The sequence below is a fragment of the Mastomys coucha genome, unplaced genomic scaffold (genome assembly GCF_008632895.1).
Source record: "Mastomys coucha isolate ucsf_1 unplaced genomic scaffold, UCSF_Mcou_1 pScaffold21, whole genome shotgun sequence".
In the NCBI taxonomy this organism is placed as follows: Eukaryota; Metazoa; Chordata; class Mammalia; order Rodentia; family Muridae; genus Mastomys; species Mastomys coucha.
The window spans coordinates 86,387,118-86,409,995 of record NW_022196904.1 but is presented as its reverse complement, the minus strand read 5'-3'; the positions used below and the strand labels follow the sequence as shown (position 1 = coordinate 86,409,995).

The window sequence follows — 22,878 nt, the reverse complement described above, 5'->3', positions numbered from 1 at the left end:
TATCGTATGACATGTAAATAAAGAAATACCTAATAAAATTAAAAAAAAAGATCTGTTAATTCTACCTTCCACAAAGGGAAAGGGAAGGGGCGGGGGGAGGAAGAGAAAGAGGAAGAAGAAAAACAGTTCCCATACCCAAACCCCAATGCAGGCTTCTTCACTATTGACTGGGCTTATCACAATATCTCTACATCACAGATCATAGCCTCTTCGCTACATTCTTTCTTCATGCCTTATTAAGTGTACTGAGAGGCTAAGGTACTGGCAATTTCTGAACAAATGTCTACTCCCTCTGTAGGTCTTATTCAGCTGTTCTAACAAGACACAGTAAATAGGTGACAGCAGGGTGGTTTGTGGAGTCTATGATGAGAAGGAAGTAAATGCCAAACACTTAACATGATCTGTATTTAAGCTGAATTTTTAATTTAATGATATTCCATTACTCATTAACACATACTACAGTACTAATACAGGAAAGCAATAAAAAGCAAAGAAAGGTAAAAGTACTACCACAGAACTAGTTAATGACTGCAAATAAGAAATAAATTAAAAGACAAACAAACAAACCTAGAATTGTCTAAGTGACAGTTTAACCTAAAGTCACTGCTTAAAAGGTGAGAAGAAAAAAGCATTCAAAAGACAATCTACAACAAAGACACTGAGGAGCACTCCATCAATGGTCCATCAAAGCACCAGAGTCAGCAAGTCCTGGGCTTCAGTGAAATGCTGGCTCTGCCATTTTTAGCTATGTAGCCTACACAAATTATTTAGTTTCTCAAATTCAATTTCCTTATACACAAAACGGAGATAATCTGTATTCCAAAGGTATAATAACACATACAAAAAAAGTACAGTTTAAACAATACATACCGAACATTCAATATGAAAACCACACAATAGCAACCAGGCCTTCTGGCACATGTCTGTAATCTCAGCACCAGAGAGGCTTAGGCAAAAGAATCATAAGCTTGAGGCTATACAGTGAGACCCTGTCTCAGAGGAAAACACAAAGCAAAGCAAAACAAAACATACAATAGTTTTCATAATGAAGTTAATACCAAGTCCACAGAGAAAAAAATTATACAATTGAGTTAAACTAAGGAACATCTTCCTGGGAAAATGCCTCAAGGAGCCCGTTATACTCAAGCTGAGGCTTATGGGCTAAGTAAGCCAGTTTGCGAGGAACACTGAGTTGGCAGGAAAGTATTCCAGAAGATATAGCATATGTAGGAACTCTTAGGAAAAAGATGGCAGGCTCAAGACAGAGTAGATTTGTAAGTGAGAGGATAAATTTCTGAACTGGTAATTATTACACTTTTATTTCTGTGTATAATAAGTGCCTTTTAGGGATGAAGAGATGACTCAACGGATAAGAGCACTTGCCGTGCAAGATGGAGGACCTGAGTTCAGATCTCCCGTACTCATGTGAAAGCAAAGTGTGGCCACACCTATCTGTAATCTTAGCATTTGTGGGGGACTGGAGAAGAAGGGAAGGGTATGGTATGGAGTGGGGGAGGGGAGCGGGGGAGGGAGAGAGAGAAAACGGGCCTTGCTGGCCAGCCAGCTTAGCTGAAAATTCCTCAATCAGTGAGATTCCTGCCTCAAGGGAATTAGGCAGAAGAATGTTATAGCTAGATATCCAACAGCTTCCTCTGGTCTCCACGCATGTACACATGGATGAACACATATATCTGCACATGTGCACACACATGGATAAGACTGACCGCACGCACACACACACACATACACAGAGATCTTTTGCACCACTGAAAAGATGACAAAATGATGACAAAATGTGCATGCGCGTGCATGAGAGAGAGAGGGGGCGGGGAAATCAGATAAGGGATGGTAACTGCATGAAATAAGCAGTAACAACTGGATGGTGATTGATTACTAGGATGCAGGGAAAAGAACTCAGGAGCAATGCCTGAATCTTGGTTTGGGCCAAAAATGTTGGTGATTACATGAATACATCATGGTTTCTGCAGGTACAATAAGTTTGAAAAGGCTGAAGTTGGCTTTTGATGTGTTTGATTTGTGTGACATCGGTTGAGTGGGCCACCATTTTGATACAAAAGTTTATCCTTTCCATATGCTTAACATCAGGTTAGTCAGTAGTTTCTAGTATTTTAATTTTATTAGGAACAATAAATGATCTATAAGCCTTTAGACCAGATATCAATCAATTGCATTTACAGAAGGCTAGTAGTAAATATTATAAGTGGCATGTACTCACTTAGTCAAAATACTCAGCTTGTATGTCACTGTAGTATGTCAACTACAGACCATCTACCAACAAACTTGTCCCTATTCCAATTCCACTTGATTTACAAAAAACAGGCAGGATTTGGCTATAGTTTGCTAATTCTGGTTTAGACTAGCAATAGCACATTTAATAATTCACAGAAAACAGTGGTGGCTAAATAAGAAAAGCTTGGACTTTCACGTTATTTATCGGCTACTTTCTTATCACTGTAACAGAGCACCCACAGAAGCAATGTAAGGGAGGAAGGACTTATTCTGGATCACAGTTTAGGAAGTAGTCCATTAGTGGGAGAGGCATGGTGGACAGAACATGTAGCTATAATTCTCCACAATCTGGCAGACCAGAAACCTGGTTCTGGCCAGGCTACATAATCTCAAAGCTTATGTCCACCACTTAGGTCTCAAATCACAAAGGTTCCACAATCTTCTTAAGTAGTACTACTGGCAGGGACCTGGTGCTCAACACATAAGCTGTGAGAGGAGTTCCAGATTCAAACCACAACCGATATGACTAGTAACTTTACATAAGTAAAATTTATTGGCAAAGAATTAGTTATATACAAGGCTCATACAATAAGGTATGCCCATTTTGGTGATTTAGAGAAGGAAATAACATTTAATATATGGACAAGTATAATATTCTTTAAAAAAAAACAACAGATTTCTCTTTCTGTCATAAAGAGAAATAAGTTGTTTTCAGTCTGTAAAACAACAGATACAGATCTATCTTTATGTCTTTGCCAAGATATTTGAAAATTAAATTCATCCATTCATTCAACAAATAATGATTAAGTGTGGATATGCTGAGCACTATTCTAGGCATGATATACATCAAAAGTCAATGAATTTTGTCAGTAAAGGATCACATAGTAAACATACCAGGCTTTAAGCCATGTACTGGCAAGTCTTTTTTTCAATTTTACACAAGTTAGTGTTGCCTCCCTTTGAGCTGCAACGAACTAACAGCTTTCCTCTGCCTGAACTCTGAAGCCGGCCACCTGTGGTGCAAGACAATAGCCCACAAACACAGCAGCTCCTCCGGAAATCAAAGACGGACTCACAGCTAACTTCTAAGCCTACTGTTTCAAGTCCTTGCACCATAAACAGACTGCCTGCTTAAACAGACCACCTGAGATGTATTGCTGCTGAGAACCAGCGTCCCTTCCTCTGCTACTATGTTTATGTTATGCATGTGCTAAGTTTGAATGTTGTGGTTTCATTTTTGCCGCCTGCTATAAAAACTCACTTCACCCCAAGTAAAGCACGCTTTGATACATTTACTTAGCGTCCATCTCTTCGTTTCTCGACCCATTTATTCCACAGGTCTGATCTGACCTCCAGTTTGAAGCTTCCTACAACCGCTGGTCGGACACTACAGAATGGCGCCCCGGACGTGCGGCTTGTTCAAGAGAGAAATAATGGATTGAGGGACCACACCGTCGGACACAGAGCTCTGTATGAAAAGGAAGAAAAAAGAACCGAAGGGAATGGACGTAGCCAGGAATCAGTGTGAGGAGGCTACGGGGATCTAGGTAGAAAAAGTATTGGCCCAATACTTTAGTGACCTAGGGATTTATCGACGGTGAGGAACTATGGGTGCAAATGTCTCAAAGGTGGCTACCCAGAACGCAGATAAGCTACTCAGAACAAAGGGAGCCAACAAGTTAGAGGATCTCAGAAGACAGAATCTCAACTGAGTATATAGCCTCCAATTAAATTTAGACTGAAGGCATGCCTGTGGAGCTTTTTCTTGATTAATGATTGATCACACAGCCCACAGTACATAATGTCACTGGACAATCAGCCTGAGTCATATAAAAAAAGTTAAATAGAGAATTCACAACAGAAGAATCTCAAATGGCAGAGAAACACTTAAAGAAATGTTTCAAAGTCCTTAGTCATAGGGGAAATGCAAATCAAAATGATTATGAGATTCCATCTTACAGAAATGGAATGGCTAAGATCAAAAACTCAGGTGATAGTACATGCTGTCAAGGATGTGGAGCAAGGGGAACACTCCTCCATTGCTGGTGGGAGTGCAAACTTGTACAACCACTTTGGAAATCAATTTGGTCGTTTCTCAGAAAGCTGGGAATAGTTCTACCTCAAGACCCAGCTATACCACTCTTGGGTATATTCCCAAAAGATGTCCCACTATACCACAGGGACACTTGCTCCACTATGTTCATAGCAGCTTTATTTGTAATAGCCAGAAACTGAAAACAACCCAGATGTCCCACAACTAAAGAATGGATAAAGGAAAGCAATAGAATATTTACTATTCAGCTATTAAAAATAGAGACATCATGAATTTTGCAGGCAAATGGATAGAACTTGAGACTACCATCTTGAGTGAGGTAACTCAGACCAAAACGACATGCATGGTATGTACTCACTTGTATGTAGATACTAGCCAAAAAATAAAGGATATCCACGCTACACTCAACAGGCCAAAAGAAGCTAAACAAGACAGGCCTAATTGAGGATGCCTGAATTTCATTTAGAAGGGGGAATAATTGTAGGAAGCAAATGGATGGAGGGAACTGGGTGGGACAAGGGATAATAGGGAAGGGAATGGGGGATTCAGGATCAAGTGGGGTAGGATAAGAGAGAGGGCCAGATGGCCATGGAAATAAATGGAAATCTGCAACTGGCAGGGGTGGAGAAGTGGGGCCATTGAGGACGGGACAGAAACGTGGGATAAGCATCCAAGAATCAGTAGAGGTGAATTTAGCTGTAACTCACAGAATTAGGGATATGGAACCTGAAGAGGCCACCTCCTGTAGCCAGACAGGAATCTCAGTGGAGTGATAGGGACACTAATCCACCCACAAAACTTTCAACCCAAAATTTATCCTGTCTATAAGAAATGCAGGGACAGGGGATGGAGTAGATTCTGAGGGAATAGCTACCCAGTAACTGACTCAACTTGAGACCATCCCATGGGCAAGCATCAATCAATCCCTGATACTATTAATCCCCGACACTCTTATGCTGCAAGGCTGTCCTCTGAGAGGCTCCACCTAGCAGCTGACTCAGATGGATGCAGAAACCCACAGCCAAACATAAGCAGTTTGGGGAAGGATTGAAGGCCCTGAGGAGGATGGGAACTCTACAGCAAAGCTAAGAGTCAACCAGCCTGGACCCTTGGGGCTCTCAGAGACTGAACCACCATTAAAAGCATACATGGGCTAGACTACTCTCCCCTCCCCTTGCATATATGTAGCAGATGTGCATCTCGGTCTTCATTTGAGTGCCCCAACAACTGGAGCCGGGGCTATCCCAAAAGTTGTTGCCTGGCTATGGGATATGTTCTTCTAGCTGGACTGCCTTGTCTGGCCTCAGTGGGAGAGGATATGCCTAGTCCTGCAGTGCCTTGTTGTGCCAGGGTGGGAGGGGATAACCAGTGGGCATCTACCCACTCAGAGGAGAAGGGAATTGAGGATTGGGAGCAGAATTTGGGGAGGAAGGGATGGCAGCAGTCAGGATGTAAAGTGAACAATTGGAAGGAAGGAAGGAAGGGAGGGAGGGAGGGACAAGCAAGCAAGCAGAGCAAGTCATCAAGAACAAGCCAGTAAGGAGCATTCCTCCATGATCTCTGCTTGAGTGAATTCCTGCCTTGGCTTCCTTCAGTGATAAACTATGATCAGAGGTGTAAGCAAAATAAACCCTTTCCTTCCCCAAGTTGCTGGCCAGAACTAAAGATTCTTAATTCAAAATATCACATGGCCTCCGATAGTCTTTAAAGTATTCTCAAGACTTTTCTATTGCTATGATAAAACACTGTAACCAAGGCAACTTACAGGAAAAAAAAAAGACTTATTTTGGGCTTACAGTTTCAAATGGTTAGGGTCAACAGTAACAGACCACATAGTGACAGACAAAGAAGCTGGAGTAACAACCAAGAACTCACATCTCAAAAGCAAACAGGAAGCAAGGAGAATGCCCTGGAAATGACACCTCAAAGTCTGCCCCCAGTGATATTATTCCTCCAGCAAGGCAGCATTGCCTAACCTCCCCTGCTGGGGTTGGTCTTCTGCTACAATTGCTATGTATTGTAATACTAAATACTGGCCCCAGGGCCTGGCTGTCCACAGGGATGAAAGAATCCCCACCTACAATGTGACTTTTCTCTTAATATAAAACTATTGGTTAAATAAAGATTCTGACAGCCTATAGCTGGGCAGGAGATAGGTGGGGAGTTGGGTCTAAGGGAGAACACAAGGGGAGAAGAAGGCAGAGAGAAGAGAAGACGCCATGGGCTAGGAATCTTAAAAACATGGCCGGACGGAACAGGGAAGTCATAATGTGGGGTTATAGGCAGGGAAGTAGACATAATGGCCTAGAGGGCAGATATCTGCCTAGCTTTAGTGATGATTAAGGCTTACTATAAATATAAAGGTTGTGTGCCTTTTATCTGGGAATGGAATGATCGAAGGCGGCACAGAAACCCCAGGTTAATATTAAATATCAACTACTACACCTACCCAAACAGTGTCACCAACACTATGAATGAACTAAACAACAGACAATTGCAGAGTCTGAAGGAAAAGATTTACAGTTTGTGAACGAATCTCAACTAAAAAAAGTTGAACTATAAGTGGCCTGGTGGTGGCACATGCCTCTAATTCCTAGCTAAACAGGTAGATCTCTGTGATTATAGGCCAGTCTAGTCTACAGAACAAGTTCCAAGCCCACCAAGACTACACAAGAAACCCTGTCTCAAAACAAAACAAAACAAAAAAATCCAAACTAGAAATATACCACAGAGGCAGAGTCTTTTATAAAATCATCTCTCTACTTCCACAGATTACAAAGCCTGAGAGCAATTCAAACTGTGAATTATTTAACACATTAACTTATTCAGAATACTAAAGTCTGTTAATAACAGAGCCAGGATTAGAATATATGATATTTCTACCTCAGAAGTAAGTTCTCAGAGTAAAAAACAAATATAAAACAACACAGAAAATTAAAAATCTTCCAGCCAGACTGTACTCTAATCTCAGCATGCTGAAAGACTGCACATTAAAGACCAGCCTAAACTGCAAAATGAGACCTTGCCTCAGAAAACAATCAAAAATGGCTTTAATATAAAAGATATTAACATTCCTTATAATTCTTTTAAATAACAAGTTAAAACTAGTGTCCTGATATCCCAACATCTCTTCTTAAGCTCCAAACCCTCCTCATTAATTAATCATTTTGCAAAAAGCAAAAACAACAATTTCACTGGTACTTTAAAAAGCACTTGAAATAGCTAAAAATTTAGACAGATTAATGTTTTCAGTAACTTAATTAAATCTTACCTAATTTTGCTTTGAGAAAATTCCATTACATAAAAGCTTTGAAAAACTAAGCCAACTTTACAGCACTTTATTTTATATTGCTGAAAATTAATAAATTTATTGTATATGCATGTGCATGCACAAATGCACATGCATGGGTATATGTCAGGGTGTACACCAACCATAGGGCACATGGGGAGGTCACAGGACACTTGAAGAACTCAGTTCTCTCCTTCCACCATGTGGGTCTAGGGAATAAAGCTCAGGTCCTCAAACTTGGTAGCAGGCACCTACTGAGGCCATTTGACTGATCTGTTAGTGTTATTAGCATTTATTCCTTAGTTCCATTTAGAGGATGAATCTGCAATCTTGTGATCCTCCCCCTTCAGCTGTAGAAAGCCTGTGATGACAGGCTTATGCAATGTTAGTAATCAATCAAACCTGGGGCCTCTGTTATGGGCCAGGCTCTACCCACAAAGCTACGTCTCCAGCTGAATATATCTTATATTGATTTTTTTTTCAAGTCAGTCCTACAAATGTAGAGTTAGAAGATTATGTTCCTACCCTGTTGACTTTTGTTGCCATTTTGATTATTTCAATCAACAGAGGATGGAAGTGACCTTTCCAATTTCTTTTTTCTTTAAAGATTTATTTGTTTATTACATGTAAGTACACTGTAGCTGTCTTCAAATACTCCAGAAGAGGGCATCAGATCCCATTACAGATGATTATGAGCCACCATGTGGTTGCTGGGATTTGAACTCCAGACCTTTGGAAGAGGGGTCGTTGCTCTTAACTGCTGAACCATCTCACCAGCCCTCCAATTTCTAATCTGATGAACACTGAATTGATTCAAATCACTGTTGTATGTGGTATATAATACAACAAAGATAACCAAATGTATGGTCTTATTATGAAAACAAGAGTTCTTGTCTATGATGAACCCTCTTTTCACAGCACCTTAAAATCTTACACATCCCCCCAAAAGAATTTGTTTGATTTTTGTGTGGTGTGGTTTCCAGTGTGAGAGGGAGGTCAGAGAACAACTTTCAGGACTCCACTGTGTAGAACCCAGGGATTAAACTCAGATCATCAGACTTGGTGGCAACTACCTTTATCCACCCAGCCATTTCACTGGGTTAAAACTTTTTTTAAACAGACAAGAAAATTCTTTTCAATAGCTTAAAGTTGTAACTTAATACTCTAACGTAGTGGTTCTCAGCCTTCCTAAGGCCGAGACCCTTGAATACAGCTCCTCATGGTGTGGTAGCCTTCAACCATAAATCATTTCTGTTGCTACTTCACAACTCTAGACTTGAATGTAACGAAATATCTGCTATGCGACTCAGAGGTTGAGAACTGCTGCTCTAGTGTGTTACAGAAGTCACAATACTACCACTGCGTTATCATGTAAACTAAGTACAACATACACATAGGCTTAGGCTTCTGTAGGTGTGCAGATCTCATCATTTGGATGTAACTCTGGACCATGAGTCTGAATGGGACACTGGGGGTGGAGACAGTTTGCAGAATGTTTGTCTACCAGGCACAGAGCCTCAGAGTCTGTCCCCAGCACCACAGGGTGGCACACAGCTAGAATCTCAGCACTTAGAGGTAGAGGCAGGAAGGTCAAAAGTTCAGTTACCCCAGACAAGGAATGATTTTGCTTTTAGTAGGATCTATCCTGCAGCTGAGATGACCCAAGCTGTCCTGTTACTTATAGTTTTCACTTTTTAACTCAATGGATAATTTAGAATTCTCTCCTACTGACCTAACAAATTTAAGATATCTTCTCTTTCAAAACAGTGATAAATTCAGGTTCTGTCTATAACTTCTGGGTGATCTTAAACAAAAATGACTTCCCTGGGTCTTAGCATATTTGATTTGATCAGGATAACTTTAAAGAATGAGTGAGAGAAAATGTGAAAAGTTCTGAGTGAGTGGAAGTGGTGGCATGTGACAAAAACCCCTGCACTGCGGTGACAGACGAAAGAGGATGGGAAGTTCAAAGCCATCTTAGGCTACAGAGATGTCATCTTTAAAAACAACCACAAAACAAAACAAAAACCTCAGGACACACAAAAAAGGCCCAACTTTTCAGCCAAACTTTAGAAAATTTAGACTGCTGTAGAGGTAGAGTTCTTTGTCTAGCATGTTCAAGGCATGATAAAGCTGTTGCTTAGCTGGGCGTGGTGACTCAGGAGTATCTCAAATTCAAAGCCAGCCTGAGTGTCACAGAGTTGTTCTCTCCAAAACAACCAAAACTAAATATACATATAATGTTGTCTCCCAACACAAACTTACACACGATAATAACATAGAGTGCAGTCATATTACATAATTCTAATAAACTGTTTTAAAAGCATATTACTAAATGCAAATACCAATTGATGTTAGACAAGGATAGTATTTCAGTGGCAGAAAAGGTAATTTGCAGTTACCTTGATCAAGTATTTTTCCCATCTGTCTGCTGTAACGGATTTGCCAATCTTCCTCATTAACTTCAAATGGAGCTCCACCAATTCTTTTGGTACTTAAAAGGAAGGGAAGACTACTGTTAGCCAACAAAATAAAATATTTACAAATATTAAAGATTCTAAAAACAAACATCTTCCTCCAGCCCTGAATACTTTCTAAAACTCGGAAGTTGATTCTTTCTGCATCCCATGACTCCTAAAAGCCCAAACTAGAGTGAAGAATGACTGAATGACTACCATTCTCTGAGCACTACTAGGGAATAGTCGTATTTCAAACTGTCATTAAGAATGAAATCTATTGTAAATTACAGAGTAAGTCACAGCAGTTCAACAGTCACAAAGGCTCACACTGTGTAGGCCCCACCTGGGGCAGGGATGAGGGGCACGTGCAGGAGAGCAGAGCAATGTCAATGCTCTGAATTTTCTGTGAACAGAAAACTGCTCCAAACTGATTTGGTTCAGTTTTAGTATGACTGGAAATGAGGCTCAGAGGTAAAGTACACTGCCTAGCATATAGAGGCTCCAAGTTCAACCCACAGCAATACAATAAATCAGTAACAATCAAATAAAGGCTCTTAACTATACAACTAAAATTTCTCATGTGTTCCTCATGCTATTCATTTGGATTCTAGACCAAGATATAATTCATACAATGAGAAAGGAACTGAAGAATATACATATTGGGTTGGTGGACATCTTAGAAACTGGTCTAACAGTGTTCACACTTTCAAACAAAACAAAACAAAAACCTATTCTTCAAATCTAACTCCTACCTAATGAGCTAAATTTTTCTGTAGCATATAGCATGTTAAAGATTTCTGCTTGCCAGCCTTCACAAACAAAAGAAAGGAAGGAGTGGAAAAGAAAGAAGAAAAAAGAAAAGAAAAAGAAGTGGAAAAGGGAAAGAGAAAACCGTCTCCTCTGAAGTACCGGCCCCACTCTCTAGACAGGTCTCAGCATTAGACTATCGTGAAGAGAGACTCTCTTCCCTCACTGGGTGTTTACTCTTACTCTCTGGTTTAAAAGGCAGTAATTTTAATTCTTCTTTATTAGAAACTTCAAAAGATTGCTCTATCATTCCTCAGGTTCTCTGTTGTCATTGCAAACAACCAGAGTTCCTCTAAATATCTCTCAGGTATGATATTATTTTTTAATTATATTAATTAGACCCAAGGGAAATATAGAACACATAAACCTGCCAAATTTTATATTTCCCAAATCCCAAAAGCAACCTAAAAGAAATTACAGGTATCCTACTGACATTTTTTCCATAATCACATATATTAAGAAAATGATGGACAAAAAAAATAGTTTTTTAACAGCAAGAATTCTCAGTATTTGTTAATTGCCCTTACGGTGTTCTATGAGTATCTTACAAATAAATCTGCAGCATTCTTCAATATATTTGATCTAATATGGTGTCAAATGCAAATAGTGTGCAGACCATTCTAAGACTGGGAAATGATGGCCTAACTTTCTACAGTCCTTCATTCTCTCAGGAGCTTTATTCTGAAACCACTTTTTTTTTGTTTGTTTGTTTTTTTGTTTTTCTGTAGGGTTTCTCTGTATAGCCCTGGCTGTCTGAAACCACTTCTAACTTGAGATATCTTGGAAGTTTAACATTCACTCATTCAATAATTTCTGAGAGTCTACTATCACCAAATGAAAAATAGTCCCTGTCCTCAGCGAGCCTATAAGAATGGGTATTCCAGATGACTGGCCACAAATAAGTAGACAATTACTCTTAAACCTAAAGTATAGTGCTGGGACAATTTCATATAGAAACACAAGTAGATGTAAATGGCTACAAACAAAACAACGAACAATGACTATGGAACTTCTGACAGGGGCTTTCCATAAAGGTAGCCTTACAAAGCCAGCTTAGAAGACTGACTTTACTTATAAGTTGAGGCAGGAGAGACTGCTCTGTAGTTTAGAAATATCTCAATGACTGATGAGAGGAAACTAGATATCAAAACAAAAGCTTTCATCTGCTTGCTTTAATAGTATAGGTCCAAATTTTGAAGTAAAGTCAAGAAAATATCTACAAAGATGAGAGTAGTCTGAGCTACTAAGGTCAGCGGACACAGCTCTGAGAACTGAGATGTATATACAGAACGTTGTGACAGTTGCTAGTGCAGTAAAGAAAGCCTGAATGGGGCTTACCTAACCTGAGAGGCCAAAGACAAGTGCAAAGAGACGAACCCACGCAGGCTCATGTCTAGTTCTTTCACCCCGTGCACGAGGTCAGGACTTTTAACCCTGAACCTTGACTTTCTAATCTGTATTAAAAGACTTTGGAGCTGGGCAGTGGTGGTGCACGCCTTTAGTCCCTGCACTTGGGAGGCAGAGGCAGGCGGATTTCTGAGTTCGAGGTCAGTCTGGTCTACAGAGTGAGTTCCAGGACATAGTCTATACTCAAACCAATATCCCAACTTAGCAGTTGGTAAATACATTTATAGCTCCAAAATATGTATATAAACTCACTTAAATTTCTTGCCCTTCCCTCAGAGTCCTGATAATCATTTTCAGTCTAACTCCCAATCCATTTCTCTCACATTTACACTGAAATCCTTCATAGAAATCACTTTGGTCTGTTTGATGCCCACTAACCCTCTCCTTGCCTGTTGCCTGTGAGTCCCTGTGAGCTCATTTCCATGTCATGATGTGAATCAACTTCATCTTTCAATGCCTGGGAAGCCTAAGTCTAAGACATTCCAAAACCAGTATGCATGCATGTCTTTGACTCTAAGACTGTTGCTGTTGCTCATACTGCCTGCATCAAGTGGTGACTCAGACACCAGGCTTTTTATACCTACCTTCCATCTCATACAGACATCATGAAAGACTTTTATTCCATTGGCACTACTTTTAAAAAAGCTAAGAGGAAAAAAAAGTCAAAACACAATTATTGTGTTTCTCATTCTTTTTACAAATCTTGATTATGTTAATTTAGGTATATAAAAACATAAGTATCACTGAATTTATGAGGGTACTGGCTCTTATTACAGAGGAAGTCATATGTTAATGATACCTGCTATACTGTGACAGTGCTGGAGAACAGAGTTGGCATATTAAATTAAAATTCATAACTCAAAACTTAGTAACTAGTAATCTGAATGAAAATAGCCCCCAAAGGCTCACAGACAATGGCACTATTGGAAAGGATTAGGAGGTGTGGCCTTGTTAGAGGAAGTATGTCACTGGGGGTGGGCTTTGAGGTTTCAAAAGCCCATTCCAAACCCAAAGTGTCTTTCTTCCTGCTGCCTGTGGATCTGGATATAGAATTCTCAACTACTTCTCCAGTATCATGTATACCTGCATGCCACCATGTTCCCCACCATGATGTTGGGATAATCTTTTTGTACACTATGTAAAGATGTTTCTCTCCCCTTCCTCAAGAGGAAAGGATAAGAGAGACTTCAGGACAGAAATAGGAACACTGGAAAACAATCAAGTGAGAGGGATTCACCAACCAGACACAAAGAAAATTGGACACACAAAACTGAGGAGAGGTAAGGAGCCACATGGCAGGACGTAGATTAACATAAACAGGTTAATAAGTGTAAGAGCCAGCTGGGAACAAGCCTAAGCTATGGCCAAGCTTTCACAATTAATAAAAGGTTTCCATGTCATTATTTGGTAGTCCAGAGACAAGTCCAGTAACACCATCATGTCAATGAACTAAACTTCTGAAAGTGTAAGCCAGTACAATTAAATATTTTCCTTTATAAGAGCTGAAGTGGTCATGATGTCAATTCATAGCGACAGAACACTAAGACGGTAACTGAATTTATGTAACTTTTGTTTACAAAGAGAACTAAAATGTGATGATCTTTAAAAGCAATATATATGTGGACTGATAAAATAAATGGGGCTAGGAGGTAGCTTGGTGATGTAGCAAGTGTTTACCACTCTAGAGTCTACAAACTCTAGCTCTCTATCTTTAGCAACCTCCAAAATTAGCTTGATAATAAAATTGCCATACTATGAAACTGAACATTCTCTAAAGCAGCTGTTTATTTAATAGAGCACTGTAGAATGACAGCATGTTCTGTATCTGTAATTTCCAACACAGCAGCCATTTAGCCACACAAGTACTTGATATGTGGCTAATTAAAGTGAAGAACTAAGCTATTTTAATTGCTTTTTAGTTTTTTAATTATGTATCTTTATGTGTCTGTGTGAGAGTATGTACATGTAAGTGTAAGTACCCACCAAGGCCAGAAGAGGTCACTGGAGTTGAGGTTGTAGGCAGTTTAGGAGCCAGCCAACATGGTTACTGAAAACTGAACTCCAGTCCTCTGCAAGAGGAGCAAGAAGAGCTCTTAATTGCTGAACCACCTCCCCAGGACCAGAGCCAAGCTACTTACTTTTATTTATTCTTTAAAAAGTTTACATTTACTAATTTTGTGTATGTGTATAGACACATGTATGAAAAAAAGTGTGTGAAGGTCAGAGGACAACTTGCCAGAGTCAGTTCTTTCCTCCACCATGTAGTTAATGGGGATCAAACTCAGCTCATAAAGCTTGGAAGCAAGCATCTTTATACCTGCTGAGCCATTTTACCAGCCCTAACTCTAGAAATCTTTTGTTTGTTTGTGTGTTTGTTTGTTTGTTTTTCAAGAGAGGGTTTCTCAAGTAGCCCTGGCTTTCCCAAAACTCACTCTGTAGACCAGGCTGGCTTTGGACTCACAGAGATCTGCTTGCCTCTGCCTCCTGAGGGCTGGGTTTAAAGGTTACACCTCTACGCCTGACTAAAAGTATTAATTATCTTCTTAAATCACATGATCATTTTCTATTCATTGACAAGCTCTAATTTTATTCACTTGTCAACTACAACACTTTCTAAATAACCTAATTTCCACATTACTTATTAGCTTTCTTGAAACAGTTTACTAACTTCATACCATCCTTTTCTAAAAGCATAGATTTCTGTACCAACTGAACTAAGATCTCTACCTCAGAACCCTTTCTTTCATAAGGCCTCAGGAGGTGAAAGACTTCCAAGCAGGAAGAAAAGGTCAGGGGTCCAGTCATGAAGATCCTGCCAGAAGACATAGAAGTGGCACAATGCAGACTGCAGAGCTGGCCCAATTACCCAAAGATAGTCCACACTTCTCTAAGCATCTTTTTATTTATTATAAAGTCTTTAAAATGTTACTGCTTCTGCAAGTCTAGTCTGTTACTTAAATTCTGCTTCCTGAATGGTATAAATTTACAGCAGCTTATAATGCCTAGCCTCTTCCTTGATCCTTTTCTATTATTTAAATTTCCTCTGCACCTACAAGCAGAGATCAACTCAGAGTTAAGAACTCAGTTATTTTATCTTGGTCATGGGTGAGAGAACACTGATTTCAGACACAGTGACTGGAAGACAGGCTTACAAGAAGCTCAAGAAGCTTTACCTACTGCCCACTTCTTAGAAACTGTTGTGGAGCAGAGTTTAGAATAATGAGACTGATACCATCAGGTCGCGTGATCCTTGAAATGACTGTCCTGTGTTCATATACCTCACCATCAAAGAGTTCATTTAATCACCTTAGCTTTCCAAGAAGCTTAAGAATGAAATCGCTTAAGACTGTGAAGTATACATTAGACCCCCTGAAAATGTATAAGACTCAGAAAAATTCTAGGTAAGTATAATATATGCAACTACACTAGCTTATTACCATTTCAAACTAATTTATCCAAGAATAGCCACGAGGCAGGAGAGAAAGAACTTCCTTCCACTCTGCTTTCATTTCAGAGCTCTACCTGGAATGGAATTTCTGTTCTCACATAGTAACACACCCAAACTTGCTCAAATGAGAACTAATTCAAAAGTGGGGAATGTATTTACTATAAACGAAGTAACTGGTACAAATGCTAGATAGAATTTAAAGACAGCTGAGCTGTAAAACTACAGCACTGTTTGAAGCAACTCTTCTAAACACTCTCCCTCAGTCTTAGCAGGACTACACCTGCTTACCCAACAGTGGAGAGAGGGAACTCAAAGAATCCACTTCCAGGAGAAAGACAGGGCATCACATGGAAGGATGGGATTGCCATCCCACAGTCAAAAACTCTGACCCATAATTATTCCTGTCTGAAAGAATTGCAGAGACAAAAATGAAGAAGACACTGAGGGAAAGGCAGTCCAGTGACTGGCCCAATTTGGGATCCAGCTCAAGGGGAGGCTCCATGGCCTGACACTATTACTGATACTATGGTGTGCTTACAGACAGGATCCTAAAATGACTGCCCTCCGAGAGGCCCAACATGCAGCTGAATGAGACAGATGCAGATACTTACACCCAACCAATGAACAGAAGCTGGAGACCCCTGTGGTTGAATTAGGGAAAGGCTGGAAGATGTGGAGGAGGGCGACCCATAGGAAGACCAGCAGTCTCAACTAACCAGGACCCTTGAGATCTCTTAGACACTTAGTCACCAACTAGGCAACATACACCAGTTGAGATAAGGCCCCTAACATATACACAGCAGAAGACTGCCTGATCTGGCCTCAGTGAGAGAAGATGCACCTAACCCTCGAGAGACTTGAGGCTCCAGGGAAAGGGGAAGCCTGACAGGGTTTGGGGGTTCGGGGGAAGGACATCATCTTGGAGACAGGGATGGGATGAGGACTGGATGTAAAAAAAGACTAAAGATAATTTTTAAAAAAGAGAAAGAAGAAGAAGAAGAATCCTGGCAGAGGACATCTGAGGTACTTCAGACAAGGGCTTCCAGCACCAAGGGCTCCAGCTGTAATCAAGTACCCTTATTTTTCTTGCTTTTCTTTCTACTCAATTTAACAATTATGATAGGAGGGGAGGCTCAAACAATTTAAAAGAATGATGAAGTCATCATATTTCAGAGGAAGAAGGGATTTCCCCCAACATTTTTCTCCAACAATTTCAAACCTACTTAAAAGCTGAAAAAAACAGTACCAGTTGAAACTCTTCACCTACATGTACCAAGTGCTGAAATTTTTGCCACATTTTACAGAGTTACTGGTACCAAGAAGTGCCTCTCTAACAATATAGTTAAAAGGATAAGCAGCAACTAAGCAAATCAATGAAGAAAAATGTATAAGGCAAAAAGAGATGTATGTAAAAAGTCTCAAGATAATCCAGTGTCTAGCGGTGCTGGAAAGATGCAGAGTCTCTCTCTTGGCATGTGACAAGCCCTGGGGACCAATGGCCGCACCTTAACAAAAAGATGTATCGGGAGAAGTAGGCAAAGTTCAAATTAATAAAGCCGTTGACTCAGTTTAAGTATTTGGATTTTTTTGTCTAAACCAGTTAAGTTTAGACTTTATTCTAAGTGTAAGGAGAAGCCACAGAAGGAACAGAGGAAACATTCCTTGATTTTAACTTTTTTAAAAGTTCGATCTACATCTAGGTTCAACTTGAAAATATTCTACAAGCAGAGACCAAGGCAAGACAGTCACAGATGAAGCAAAGGCTTGCCCTAAGGCTGAGTAGTAGGCACAGAAAAACTCACTGTACAAACTAATGCTTTATTATTTTATGAGTATGTGTTTGTTTTGGTGAGTTTGCATGGACCACATGCATGTAGAAGCCTGAGGAGGCCAGAGGAGGGCATCAGATGCCCTAGAATTGGAGATACAGGAGGTTGTAGGACACCATGCAAGTGCTATGAAGTAAACCCAGATCCTCTGCAAAAGCACTGAGTGCTCTCAACTGTTGACCCCACCATTGCTGCTTTTGTCCTGTTCAACATTTTCCACTACTTTAAAGTACATGAGATGGTTAAGATCCCATAGTGGGGACAGATAAAACTAAAGGTTATTGCTATCTATACGCAAGAAATAAAACAAGATGCTTGCGCTAAATCTGTGGTTGCAGAGATGAAGAGAAGCACCACCAAGGAAAACTGTAAAAATAGAGACTTTCTAAATCTCTAAAATTTTTTATACCAGCACCTTCTATCTTACTCCAAAGAACTAACTACTTTATGCAAATCCTGTAGTACCTATGTTATCCTTTTTATTCTTAAGACAGTTTGTGCCCAGATTGTCATCATACCTGGTTCTCAAGAGTCTTTCAAAATAATCACAACAGGGACTAGGGACCAGAAATTTAGTTCAATTAGTAGAGAAATAGCCTAGCAGTACATGAGGTCCTAGATTCAATAACCAGCACAAAATAAAACTTGGTGTGGGGCATTCATCTCTAATTTCAGCATCTGAGTGGTAAGGGACAAAGAATCAGAAGTTAAAATTCAGCCCTCAGGCACTGGTTCAAATGAGAGAGAGGAGGAGAGAGAGAGAGAGAGAGAGAGAGAGAGAGAGAGAGAGAGAGAGAGAGAGAGAGAGAGAGGAAGAGAGGAAGAGAGAGAGAGAGAGAAAGAGGGAGAGAGAGAGAGAGAGAGAGAGAGGAAGAGGGAGAGAGAGAGAGAGAGAGAGGAAGAAGAGGAGGAGAGAAGGAGGAGGAGGAGGAAGAGGAAGAGGAGGGGGAAGAAGAGGAAGAGGAATAAGAGGAGGAGGAGGAGGAAGAGGAGGAAGAGGAGAAGCAGCCACAATACCTATCACCACCTAAAAGTTATTGCTTAGTACCATAGAATTTCTACTTAAGAAGCCATTTTTTAAATGCTCAACCAATAAATCAGACTAAATCATACCTCAGTCTTGGGAGCACACCCCTTCATCCCTTCTCCACACATCCTCAGTACTTAGGGTTCCAGTGCAAGTGTTTTAAGTCTTTGCCTGGATATTGACTTTTCTAACGATGTCCTAGGAACTTAAACCTTCCTGGAGCCAGGTTCCAGCAAGAAGCTGACAGAAGCTCCTTTCCTCCTGGGACAAATCTGAAATACACCAACACTCTCCTGTGACTCACAGGGAACACTCAGCTGCAAACGCCCACTGAAGAACTTACTGGATACGATATCCTCTAGTGCTTCTGTCTGGCTCCGCCCTCCCTTACCAGTACTTCCTGACTCTCACTTCTAAACTACCATGATCTGCTTCTTGGGGAATTCAGCATAACATTTATTCCCACCAAAAAAAGTTTTTTTTTTAATTATCCTGAAAAAATGCTCAATAATTTGATATACATGGATGGCCCAAAAGACATTCAGAAATATCAGAACTTTTCCTTCTGAGATCTGTGTTTTAGTATCATTAAAATTAAAAAGGGCTGTTGGGACAAATCAGTGAATAAAGACAAACTTTTGCCTGACAAGACGCTCTGGCCTTCCCATGAATGCCATGTGTGTGACATGTGAATATATATACACAATTAGTCAATAAATAAATGTAATAAGATTCTTTTAAATTTTTTAGTTATGTTGGAAACATTAACATCCTCATCCGTGCTCTTCTAATTGACGTTCTAAATACTTAACTCTTATGTACATAAGACTTAATTGCCCTAAGTAAGACAACTGATGGAGCTAGTGATGTAGCTCATTGACAGGGTGCCTACCTAGCATGCTTAAATCATTCCCTTCCCAGCAACACATAAACACTCACAAAGACAGCCATGATGACAACAACCACTACTGGTCCAAGCTCACACACTAGAAGAAAACACATATTCTTCTAGTAACTTATTCAGACTAGGTCTCTTGAAGGACCATAAAAGTTTCAGGTACTTTCACTTATGACTTAATGATTTTTTTGGGTTGCTATTTGCTTAAACAACACAAGAGCACCAAATATGTAAATATTTTTAAGTAAACATTTATTGACTAACATGCTAGTACTATTATTTTTAAGTATTCTTCATGAACACATGTTCATCCAGTCTTGTTCTCAGGGGGTTCTCTAACTCACACATTCCCCCGCCCTCTTTTTTAAGATTCACTTATTTTTATTTATATGAGTACACTGTTGCTGTCCTCAGACACACACCAGAAGAGTGCATTGGATCCCATTACAGATGGTTGTGAGGCACTATGTGGTTGCTGGGAATTGAACTCAGGACCTCAGGAAGAGCAGTCAGTGCTCTTCACCACTGAGCCATCTCTCCAGCCTCATCTACTCTCTTACTTGGTCATCTGCTATGGACTCACCACAATCCGGCTTGCAGTTAAATGGCCGCAGTGCAGCGTGTTATGCTGTTGATTAGCTGAGGCTTCTCCTCCTACAGATACCTCATGTTTCTGCTGTTACCTTGAAAGCTAGTTCTATTTTACAAGATCCTTTCTTGTGTCCCCTAGACTATTATCTTTTTGTCCCCTTTGCTTCAATTTCTAATGATGTCACTGTACTAGATAAAGAATGTGTTAAGGTAAAAGACTGCCAGAATGGATTCACAAAGTATTCCTTTTCCCCATGTAACAAGAAATTTCAGAGTAATGAGTTGCTAGTTTCATTTAATAATCAAAAAATGTGTCATCTTAAAATTCCCTTATCCCATTGCAGGCTTAGGTCACTTACTGCCCTGTACAAAAGAATTTTTTCACACTTTTTCAAGACAGTGTCTCTTCCTAGTATCCCACAGTGGCCCCACTTAGTGCTTATGCATCAAAAGTTCCCACAAGACTAGAGATGTACTGGGTCTGCCTTCAGCACCTGGGACAGTGCTCATCAATACTGTATACTGTTAGTCACTTTAAAAGTTGTGGGGGTTTTGTGTTTTTTTGTTTTTGTTTCTTTGCTGGATGAAGTACTATATAAATGTTAATGTCAATAACACTTGCCATGTCTATCCTTAGAGAGAGGCTTAAGTTATTAAAACAAGTTATACTCAAGGACTGTACATACTCAAAACAATGAAAATTATCCTTTCTTCCTGATAAAGGTCACTTCTGGAATTAGAAAATATTCCCATTTCATATTCCTTTTGAACACTCCATTTTTCTTTCCTTTTTTTCTTGCAGTCTAGAGGATAGAGTCTGATAGGGCCTTGCACATTTATCTTTCTTCTTTAGTCTGTATCTTTTTATATACAATTGACTCCATGTACTTAGGCTTGGCTTTCCTATCTACTTGAACAAACCCATCATTTATTTAATTTTCATTATAATTCAAATATCACAGGGGACAGACAGACTGAAGTCAAGTTAAAAGGACGGTTTAGACCAGTAATTCTCAACCTGTAGGTTGGGACCTCCATGGCACATCAGATCTTCTGTATATCAGACATCTGCATTATGATTCCAACATGAGACCATATTGAAGGGCCTCAGCATTAGGAAGGCTGAGAACCACTGGTTTAGACCAAGGTTACTAAATTCCCTTACACTGGACAAAAGACACTAGAAGCCGGGCGGTGGTGGCGCACACCTTTAATCCCAGCACTTGGGAGGCAGAGGCAGGTGGATTTCTGAGTTCGAGGCCAGCCTGGCCTACAAAGTGAGTTCCAGGACAGCCAGGGCTACTCAGAGAAACCCTATCTCGAAAAACCAAAAAAAAAAAAAAAAAAAAAAAAAAAAAAAAAAAAAAAAAAAAGACACTAGAAGCCCCTTGCAAACAGCCTTTAAACTCAAGACATTTTGACGTTTCTAAAGAGTTTGGTTTGGTAAAAAAAATAAAGCGGATGCATGATAATTACAGGAAATTCAAATTTCAGTATCTACAAAGTTCTACTAGACATAGCTGCATTAATTCTTTCCTGTACTGTCTGCAGATATGCACATTATTACAGCAGTAGAACAGTTTGACTACACCTGAAAAGCTTTGCTAAGCCTGACTATATTTAATGCAGTAGCTGATACAGTGGAACTTAAATCAACAATCCTATCATTTATTTTACATAATTCTCAGCATGCCCTACCTGTCTTCTACTAACAGAGAAAAGACTCTTCTGTATTGCATACTTTATCTGTTCTTCACTTATATGAATACTTTCATCCAAATTCTTTTTTTGTCTTACAGGATTACAGACTGTGCAGGACTCTGCACATGCTAAACAACTGCTCGTCCCACTGACCTATACCTTTTAATGGTTGCTGTGAGTTGTACAACCAAACTCTTTAACTCAATAATACAGTGTCATTAAAGACTATTCTTGTGCTGGTGGAAGTGGTGCATGCCCTTAATCCCAATACTCAGGAGACAGAGGCTGGCGGATCTCTATTTTGAGTTCGAGGCCAGCCTGATCTACAGAGTAAGTTACATAGGGCTACACAGAGAAACCCTGCCTTGAAACACAAACAAAAAAAAAAGAATGTTCTTGCCATGTGATGGTTTGAATATGCTTAGCCCAGGGAGTGGCACTACCTGGAGGTGTGGCCTTGTTGGAGTGGGTATGGTCTTTTAAATTAGGGAAAATGAATTTTCTATTTATTTGGATATTTACCTTTCTTTAAGGCCTCATCAGTATCTAGATTCCAACTGCCCATCTGATTATATTCCTTACCTACGAAGAAGATGTTTAATATGGATACAAGCTAGCTCACAACAAATTCTCAAGTTTTATTTGTCTGAGTTCGTTTCTGCAATGTTTTTGAAGAATATTTTGATGGATAAATATTTACATGTTGGCAGCCCCCCCCCACAGTATTTAACTTTTATGTGTATAAATGTTTTGCATACTACATGCATGGCTTGTGGCCAGAGGAGCCTGAAGAAGTCATTGGATCCCCTGGAATGGGAGTTACAGACAGTTGTGAGCCACCATGGGGCTACTGGGAATCGAACCCAGCTCCTCTGGAAAAGCAGCCAGATCTCTTAACCACTGAGCCACCTCTCCAGCCTCCAAACTCAGTATGTTTTACCAGTGAGAAGACTATATGGTAAAAGCTCTTGCTATCAAGGGTTTGGCATCTTTAACTGCAGAGCTGAGGGAGCAAAGGCAGATGGAGCTCTGGGAATTCCAAGCTAGCATAATCAATATACCAGTTCCAAGACAGCCAAAGCTACATATAATGAAATACTACATTTAAAAAAGGAAGAG

General features: G+C 39.9%; 1 protein-coding gene across 1 annotated transcript in view; it reads right to left on the bottom strand.

The window, feature by feature from the left end:
- Positions 1–22,878, bottom strand: part of Rsf1 (remodeling and spacing factor 1) — a 124,632-nt gene that overhangs the window by 76,266 nt on the left and 25,488 nt on the right. Inside the window, exon 2 of the mRNA XM_031387423.1 lies at positions 9,995–10,086. Within this exon, the coding sequence (XP_031243283.1) occupies positions 9,995–10,086 (92 nt within the window). The remainder of the gene's footprint in view (positions 1–9,994; positions 10,087–22,878) is intronic.